The sequence below is a fragment of the Magnolia sinica genome, chromosome 16 (genome assembly GCF_029962835.1).
Source record: "Magnolia sinica isolate HGM2019 chromosome 16, MsV1, whole genome shotgun sequence".
NCBI classification, from domain to species: Eukaryota; Viridiplantae; Streptophyta; class Magnoliopsida; order Magnoliales; family Magnoliaceae; genus Magnolia; species Magnolia sinica.
Genome location: NC_080588.1, coordinates 3,533,005 through 3,542,949, shown reverse-complemented (window position 1 = coordinate 3,542,949; position 9,945 = coordinate 3,533,005). Strand labels below are relative to the sequence as shown.

Sequence of the window (9,945 nt, the reverse complement as noted above, 5' to 3'; positions counted from 1 at the left end):
ACCTGCTTCGGTTTTGATATCATAAACTAAAATAAGCTGTAAAAACATATAAACGGCGTGGATATACAATACAATGCATACATCGAGGCGAGTCACTCCGGTCAAGGTCTCATGCACATTGCTGGTTCGGGGTGGGTGGATGGATCCGGATCCGGATCTACCGACGTGGGTGCCCTGCACGCAGTTAAAACTTCAGTGGATCCCGGATCCGGATCCACCGATGTGGGTGGGTGGATCCCTGACTGTGGGGCCCACCATGATGTATTTTCTTTACATCCACTAAGTCCATCCCTTCTGACAGATAATTTTAGTGCACGATCCCAAAAATGAAGCATATCTAAATCCACCGAAGCTGCGCCCTTCCACTTCTCCACCAAACAGCCAAACAGCCCTAACCAGACCAATTCAAGATCTGGGCCCAAACCAAAATGGACCTGACAACCATACAAGTTTGAGCCCTAACCAACATAGGCCTACATGAAGGCCCATTGAAATCCGTATTACATTTACGGGCCATAACTATCACTATTTGGGCCCTACCATGGATGGCCAAAAGCTATTAAAAAAAGGAAAAAAAAAAAAAGAATCAGGTGATTCTAGCCACTGATGAGAGGACTTTTGATTATTGTAAATGGATGGTTAGAAAGAATTCCAAGCAATTTCAACATTCCACAATCAACAGTTTACAATATTCACTTCTAGAGGATTGAAAATCCTACCCACACAAATGGCCCATCCCCCACGCTCCCTGACCCTGGGCCCATCTTGATGTATGCCTTGTATATCTACGCTGTCCATCTGTTTTGCCAACTCATTTTATGGTATGGCGTGAGCCCAAAATGAAGCCTGTCCTCCATCACCTTCATCTAGCCTCTTCTAAGATCAATGCGAATTCCTTATCCATCTATCATGGCCCACCAGATAATCTCCTCTCTGATTCTATCGCAGCCCATATTTGATTGGAGGAATCAGATGGTTAAAGATCGTCCAGTCATGTTATTTTAGGCTTGTGCTTCATCCACAATGGATCCCATGATTTGGAGGGACTAGATTGATTTTCAGCTAATTCTTGCAGAGTACTCAAGTTATCATGCATCTACTTGCATTCATGTAAATGGGTAATCTAACCAATCGATCTGGACCATCCATTGCATCCAGCCACCATCTAAAAACCACATGGATCATATCCTATCCATATGAAGGTTCATATTCTATTTTAGAGGCAATCCATCTACTGAGCCATGGTTGGGATGGTTAGGATGATCTTATGAGAGCAATTCTTTGAACCCACATGCAACCCATGACCACCCTTACTAAATGTGTAGAGTTCAAAATGCTATCTTAATATAGCAGGGGTGGAGAAAGAGAAGAGATTACCATCTTTTTTTTTTTGAGCATAGCTCTTAAATTCACAAGAAAAGAGGAAATATCTATTAAATAAAAATGAGACATAAAATTGATAACATTGCATACAGTTCTGATTTTATAACCTATTTGATGTAAGTAAGAGAAATCCTATTTCTACAATGACCATTGAAATTACCATTGGCTAATCTATCATTCAGTAATCACTATGTCATCCACAGAATCCAAACACGCCAGTAAAATTTCCAAATTTTGCAAAATGGACCTATTTTAGGTTGTGCATTGGAAAGAAAGAGATTGTTTGTATCCTCACAAGTACTACAACACATTTCTTAGGAATTCTATTAACAGTTGAAATCAGAAAATTTGCGATTTATTTTTGTTGCTGTCCAAGCCAAACACACCCTCGAATACTTTCCCAATTGCATCTGACAATGACTTGCATGGAACCTCTTCGGAGTTGCAGCATATCTCGAAGAAACCTTAATTTTTAACCATCGTAATCTCCTTTTTTATATCAATACTCATCGTCTCGAGCACTGGAGCATTCATAAGTACAAACTTTATGAAACGCAATTCACATTCTTTACCCCTGATTCTAGTCATCTTCACAGTTTGGAGATGATTTAGCAAGCAACCCAAATGTTCTTGTGCTTCCCAGAAGACCGCAAGTGGTGTGTTGTAAGGTTCTCTTCTTCTTTTCTTAATCTGTAAAAGCCCAGTAAATCATATCTCATTTAGGGTGTGTTTGGATGCACAACCAAATTGAATTGTAAATATTGCTCTAATTAAATGGGAATAACCAAACTGTAATTTCCTCGATATGAATATTGAGGGCAATGACGTTCAAAATTGCAGTCACAACACTTTCAAGTTGTCTTGAAATAATGATTTGAGGATGATATTTCATCTTTGATTAAACTGAAAATTCACAATTCAACTCGGTTGCGCATCCAAATGCAGCATGAACCAAAATGAAATCAAAATCCATGGAAATTTTGAACTTACGAGAATCTCAAGCTTTTCCAAGTTAGGGGAGCTTCTCAAAATGTAGAGAGTGGCGAAAACCTCCTTCGAATCCATGTAAGATACAGCCATCGAAAGATTCTTCAAATGAAGAAATGAAGCCGGAAGTACATCTGGTATATCACCCATGCTAAAAAACTAGGAGCCAATTCAAAAAAGAAAGAACATTAGTAGAAATGTTTTGTTGAGGGCCACTTTGGATGTCATGTACCATAGAATGAGAAATGAACAGAATGTGGCCTGACCAACATGCATGTTGTAGCATTAGATCTATTTTTGCACATCGTGCAAAAAAAATAGATGGACAAGATACACAGGTTCTCAGTTTTCACTAGTGGGGCCCATGGATTAGTGAATTAGACCATTGATCTGTTCTGTTCTACCATTGCTAGACCATCACAAGAATATCCTTGATGAGACAATTTTAAATTTGGATGATTAGGAGGAGAAATGCAAAAATAGTCCACATCGACCCAAAAAGGTCCTGATGCTAGTCATTCTGGCGTTCTCCATCCATGGTGGGATGCATAGGCCAATGATCTGGATTACTAAACAATGGGCCCCACTTGCCAATACTTCACAAGGATGGGCCACATATCACATAATTCCTTATCCGCAAAATATACCCCAAGATGAGAATTGCATGATAACTGGTCAGACCTTTTTATCATCCCATTCTCATGGAATCTGTGAATGCATGCATGCCTCCTGTCCAGATCACTCCTAACAAATCCAATGTGAAAACCATGCAGTACATTTAAAATTACGTACCTGTAGAGCTTCATACTGAAGTATCAGCTTCTCAATATGACGTAGACTACCAAAAACCTTGATCAAATTGCAAATTCCACCTTCATGGAAATACTCATCCTCATAGGCACTCGATTGCACTTCGATTGTAAAGCACAAGTAGCGAAGATTAGGAGCATTGATTTTAAAACGAAATGCACCAACTATACAATCCAATGTCAGTGTCTCCAGAAGCGGGCACTTTGAAATCAACTGTTCTAGTTCATCATCGCCAATAACAATGTCGAAAAGTTTGAGGTTCCTAAGATGGCGGAACCCTTCAAATGCAGGAGGTGGATTGATTGCACAGCTAGCTAGCTCTAGATCAGTCAGTTCCAGACAAGAGAAGAGAGATGAGTGCATTAGGTACCAATAACGGATTATGTACCCATAACCACGCTTAAAAGGTCCAAGGGTGAGTTGCTTAATCCCATGCTGTGATAGGAAAAGAATCCATTGGTCCATATGATGACCGCATTGACCGAGTGGCAAGAAGTGATCAGAGCAGACAAACTTGTGAGCCGGGCCTTCATGGACTGAGAGGACTCTATTGATAATGTCCACAACCTCATGGTGTTTTGGCAGGATCCAATCTTTATCAAACACAAGATGTGGAATGGAAGCCCATCTGTACCTCCATTTCCTCGACAGGATACTTGTTCTTACTGCGTCCGTTATTGACAAACGCAAAAGGATGGCATTGCAAATATCCACAGGTAGATCGTTGATCAAATCAAAGTCTAGATCAGGCCTCCCATTTTGCAGTGAGATTTTGTCTCCTTTTTCTTCCTGAAATCAAATAAACCAAATTCCAGCCACTGGTAAGTTGCATGAATGATTTCAAGAAACTAAATATCAGTAGTCAGAATGCAGAGTGTTTGTGTGCGCGGACATGCATAAGGGTGTAAATGGGTTGGGCTGGGCCAGCCATGGCCTATCCAAGGCTGGTCTAGTGATAATCCTAGAAAATGCTTTACAACCATGTTTGTATTATGTTACACTTCGGTAATTTTAGTTCAAAAAAATTCTCAGAAGTGTTGCAAAATATATGAATGACAGGTAACAGAAAAAAATCGCTCTAGTATATTGTTTCTATTTATATCTCCAAGATATAAATCAAATATGGGTAATCAATGCGGTCCATTGCACATACGATCAACTTTCTCATGGCTCCGCCAACATGTGAGATCTTGTGGGGCACACTTCATATCTTCTTTGTCATATGTGTGTTGAAGTGGAGACTACATTGTGCTCGGCTGAGATTTTTATTCCATTTGGACCATCGGATTATACCCAAATGAACAGTAAGGATTATCGCAATGTGATTTTCACAAAGTGGCCCCCATTCAGAATGTGGTCCAACAAATAAACAGTGTACCCCATCATGACAGGCAAATGTTCCCATCACACAAGCAATGATAGGCCCAAGTGGCCATTTTGCTATTATGTTTCTAATAGTGACGTAACAATTCCTAGAATGTCTTAAAAATTTAATAAGAACCATATTTACATCTATAACATTATACTTCTTTATAATGGAACTCCCAAAATAGTTCATATTGGCGGCAGAATGTGCTATTTTTTAAATACTGAGAGAATTTTATTGAAAAAGAATAAACTAGGCAAATGCAAAAAAAGGAAAGGTGTTTCCAGTAATGAGACTTTGGAGACTACCCCCTCTCTAAGCAAGATGAACGTCGAAGAGAGGAAGGAAATCCGTGAAGCTGGTCATCTCCTGTTTGGATTGTATGTTCATGAACAGGCATGTATGCATCCTTTTAAATATAGTATGAAAAAGACTCCAGTAAACACTTATATAGAGAGACCATACAACGTTTGGATTTGCCACATCTGTAACGAGGTGAAACAACTCTCCCTTATTCGGTGTTCTAGTTGTAAACAGGTTGGGATAAGTTTCAAAAAAGTCAACAACAACAGAGGCCATTTCTGCCATTTACGAGTGATGTGTCACGCATGTCAACAGCTATATCAATTTCTCCACTAACATGCTTAATGAAAATTGAGATATTTCCCTTCAACTACATGATTTCATCCATCCATCACGACAGAGCAGTTGGCTAACTTATAACATTACTCAAGTCACCTTTGATGATAATGTGAACCAAATGGGCGAGCATATCCCTTCATCTTTTGTCATAGGTGCGTACCGCAGCCTCCTGGAGTATGAAATTCCAATAGAACCAGCAAAGCCGCAACAAACACCACTTGGCGTCGTTGACAATGCCCTGAATGCCTGTTGGCCTAGGATTTCCTTTGTAGATATCATCAAAATTGAGCTTCCACATGCCGCTTGGCGGGAGCAGACAAGCCAAACAGATCTTCAAGCGGAGAGCAATTGTTGTCCATAACCTCCATAAAGCCTCTTTTAAGATCTCACTTCAAATTCATGTGAATTCCTTATCCACCTAGGCCTACTCGATGATCTCCCCTCTGATTCTATCACATACCCACAAAGAATTTTCCAAGCTAGTCTAGAATGCTCGGTTGTTCTAGTCATGCCATAAAGATCACTAAACCACAGGGAGATACAGTTCTCACAAGTTTTCCTTCCTATGATCTTTGGCCAAATTTCAATCATCATCTGAGTCTTTTCCCAACTAACTGGGTTCAGCTTTCGGAGAAATTTCAATCATCATCACCATCATCATCTGAGCCTTTTCCCAACTAATTGGGGTCGGCTTTCAAAGAAATTTCAATCATCATCATCATCATCATCACACTTGAAGATGAACGTTCTGAATCTTGCAAATGTGCGCCCATAATAGGTGAGTGATAACTAAGATAGAAGGCTATACAACAATATGCATTTGCCACAACTCACTAAATTTGAGAACTCTTTCCATCGAACACATGACATACATCTACACTGATCCTACCATTGGGCTCCATTGTTTGAACATTGCTCAAAAGGGTTTGCCCAAGGGCATTGGGCTAAACCATTGGGACTCTGATTGGGTGGTGACCCATCCACCACCAAAGTCGGTGGTGGAGAAGCTCTGTGGGACCCACCATGATGTATGTATTTTATCCATGCCTCTGATCCATTTTGAAAGCTTATTTTAGGGCATGAGCCCAAAAACGAGGCAGATACACATTGCGGTGGGCCCTCAAGAAGCTTTCAACAGTAGGCATTCAATCCCCACTGTTTCTTGTGGTGTGGTCCACTTAAACTCAGGATCTGCCTCGTTCTTGGGCTCATTCCCTAAAATGAGCTGGAAAATGGATGGACGGCGTGGATCAAACAAAGACATCATGGTAGTGCCCACAGAGGTTTTCCAGTACCAACATCGGTGCTGTCAGAGAGAGAGAGAGAGAGAGAGAGAGAGCACCATGCTGTTCCTGTTAGTCATTGGTATGGCAGTTTGCTCTTCCTCATTGTGAAAACTGAAATTCGGATCGTCTTTTATAGGGGAGCGGATTAGGCGCGGCGCGGGCCGCGTTCATTCCAGTACACGTGGGGCCCACCTGTATGAATGTTATATCCACACCGTCCATCCATTTTTCCAAATAATTTTCGGTCATGAGCCCAAAAATGAAGTGAATACGGTTCTCAGGTGGACCATACCATAAGAATCGGTGGTGACTCTTCATTAATGGGCCATAAGACTTATGGCAAAAAGTAGGACTTATGAATCATTGATCTAGACCGTTGATACCATTCTTCCCCATAGTGGATCGATGATGATCCAGAACTCTTCCACACTGGAAGATCCTAGGTATCCAATTTCGGCTTTATACTGCAGGATCCACACTGATGATCTTTGGCTTTTATATGGACCGTATATTTTCCCTCAACCGTATATTTGTTGGAATACTCGTATAAGGGTTAGGAAACAATAAGATAAGAGGTTCACTGCGAATCCCCAAATCATGATAAGGCCTACCCAATCAACGGTTTGGATGGATGAAACACGGGTCGATTTCTAGATGCGAGTGCATCTGAGTACCAGTGTACCACATTACCACTAACAACATCAGAACTTTGAATAAGCCCCGGAGAAATTTACGACTGTGGGGCTCACCTTTTATCCGTTGGATATTCTTGAAACAATACAAACTTAACATACGCACTTAGACCTCTTCGTACGGACGACAAATTCTAGGACGAAAATACCCCTCCTCTTCACGGAAACGGATTGGGTACGCCTCCTGCCACTCGCCAATGGCGGATCGTCAGTGGTATGTGGGCCCACCATGGTATTTGCTTTTCATCAATGCTGTCCATATATTTTTTCAGATCATTTTATGGTATGAGACCAAAAATGAGGTATATCCAAGTCTCAAGTGTACCACATTACAGGAAACAGTGTTGAATGAGCGTCAACCATTAGAAACTCAGGTGAAGCCCACTGTGATGTTTGCGAGAAATCCTCCCCATCTAAGTTCATTCATAGGGTCACAAAGACCTGGATGAAGAGGAAAAACAAATTTCATAATGATCCAAAACTTTTGTAACCCTGAAAGGGTTTCAATCGTAGACGTTCAATTCCCCACTACCTTTTACAGTGTGGTCCACTTGATAGTTAGATCTATCTTATTCTTCGTCTCAAGCCTTAATATGAGCTCACCAAATAGATGGACGGTTTGGATATAACACAGGCCTCATGATGGGACCCACAAAAGCAACACAAAAAAAAAAGAAAAAAATAACACAGACTGCCACGACAGTTTGGCAGATTTTTTTTATTTTTTTTTTATTTTTTTATTTTTACTGGGAGAACTTTTTCTCCCTTACATTTTTCTCTAGTACATAATTATATAAATATGTATATATAAGTATAGAAAAATATTTTTTTATTTTTTAATTCATTTCTTTGTCCATGTATTCAACAAGCATATCTCCTAAACTAGAATGATTTGTTTTTTTTTTTTTTACACACGCACACACACCCCTACACACTCACACTAGTGGAATTTCACCACCTATGAATACTCGAACGCTTGACCGGGTGTTGAAACTCCTAAGAGTCTACCACCCGAGCAAGAGTAAGGATCCAAACTAGAATGATTTGTTTAACGTACCATATATAATTTTGAGGTAGGAGAAGCTAATTTAGCGTGGCAAGCATGAGATTCAGCGGGGCAAACATGAAAATGAGCGGGGCAAACATAAAATTCAACGAGGCAAACATGAAAATGAGCGGGACAAATATGAAAATGAGCGGACCAAATATGAAAATGAGCGGGGTAAACTAGAAAATGAGCAGTGGCAAACATGAAAAAGAGCGGGTAAACTAGAAAATCAATGGGGAAAACATGAAAAGTAGTGGGGCAAACTAAAACAACGTGGCAAACTAGAAAATCAGAGGGAAAACAAAAAACATCGAGGGAAACATGAAAAGCAATGGCAAACTAGAAAATCAATGGCGCAAACTGAAAAATCAGTGGGGCATAAAAAGCAGCCGGGCAAACTAGAAAATCAATGGGAAAAACATGAAAGCCAGGCAAACTAGAAAATTAGCGAGGAAACATGAAAAACAATGGGCAAACTAGAATGCTTGACTAAATGAAAATCAGCAGAGGAAACATGAAAAGCAATGGGCAAACTAGAAAATCAATGGGCAAACTAGAAAATCAGTAGGGAAACATCAAATGCAACGTGGCAAACTAGAAAATCAATGGGGAAACATGAAAAGCAAAGGGGTAAACTAAAATATGAGGGGGGCAAACTAGAAAAACAATGAGGAAACATGAAAAGCAATGGGCAAACTAGAAAACAAATGGGCAAATTAAAATATAAGTAAGGCAAACTAGAAAATCAGCAAACTGAAGTATGAGCAAGGCAAACTAGAAAAAAAGCGGGGCAAACTGAAATATGAGTGGAGCAAACTAGAAAAACAGTGGGGCAAACTGAAATATTAGCAGGGCAAACAAGAAAAACAGCGGGGTAAACTATCTGATTTTGCTGATTAATTTGGAACTTTGAATATCTTTTCTTTGAGAGTAATGATCTCCCACACCTGGCTGAAAATGAGAGAAAATTCATCAGCTGAAAATCGAAGATAGCGAAGAAAAATCCCTCAATTTCAAGAGAAAATGAAAACAAATCAAAGCTCATGTAAAGAAAATACCTGAAAAACGCTAACAGAGAGAGAGAGAGAGAAGAGGGTTTGGGGCTTTGAGGCGCAGCGAGAGGGAGAACAAGAGTTGAGAGTTTGGGGCGAGAGAACGGTTTGGGATTGGAGGTCGAGCACGGATTATGAGAGACCTTTAGAGGAAGTTAGGATGCTAGGTGGGGCCCACTGTGATGTTTGTGAGGAATCCACATCGTCCATCCATTTTGAGAGATCATTTTAGGACATGAGACCAAACATGAGGTGGATCAAAACTCATGTGGGCTACACAAGAGATGAGAAATCCACACCGTCCCTTTTTCTATATTTAGAATGGTTTATAACAGTTCCAAATTTGGAACAGCATAAAACCATTCCTAAATCAAAGATAGAACCGTTCTAAATTCGCAATTTTGGTGTAGTGACAAAATCATCTGTATACCAAGAGTCATACTGGGAGGCCCTTATCTCTCTTTTAAGATTTTACAAACACCTATATGCAACTGTTGGAAAGAAACCTCATTTTTCATGACATGCTCTCTTTAGTCTTTTTCTTCCCTCGTCAATATAACAAATCCATGATACACAAACTCAATTACAACAAGCTACCCGCCGACAAGTTCACAAAACCATGATCCCTATATCTTGGAATGCTAGCATGGAAAGCCCGTTGTAGAACATCAATCCAAGC

General features: G+C 40.2%; 1 protein-coding gene across 1 annotated transcript; it reads right to left on the bottom strand.

Moving 5' to 3' along the window:
* Positions 1–1,607: 1,607 nt before the first annotated feature.
* LOC131229832 (F-box/FBD/LRR-repeat protein At1g13570-like) lies at positions 1,608–5,486 on the bottom strand. The gene is made up of 4 exons (XM_058225869.1): positions 5,349–5,486; positions 3,163–3,969; positions 2,374–2,529; positions 1,608–2,073 (listed from the first exon to the last, which is right to left on the bottom strand). The coding sequence occupies exons 1-4, from the start codon at positions 5,484–5,486 to the stop codon at positions 1,849–1,851; spliced, it is 1,326 nt and encodes a 441-aa protein (XP_058081852.1). The 3' UTR covers positions 1,608–1,848.
* Positions 5,487–9,945: the final 4,459 nt, after the last annotated feature.

Coding starts and splice junctions, on each gene's coding strand:
- LOC131229832 (XM_058225869.1), bottom strand. CDS start 5,486: ATGTGGAAGCTCAATTTTGATGATATCTACAAAGGAAATCCTAGGCCA. Junction 3,970..5,348: donor TCATACTCCAGGAGGCTGCG/GTACGCACCTAT, acceptor ATTTGATTTCAG/GAAGAAAAAGGAGACAAAAT. Junction 2,074..2,373: donor TGGAAAAGCTTGAGATTCTC/GTAAGTTCAAAA, acceptor GGGCTTTTACAG/ATTAAGAAAAGAAGAAGAGA.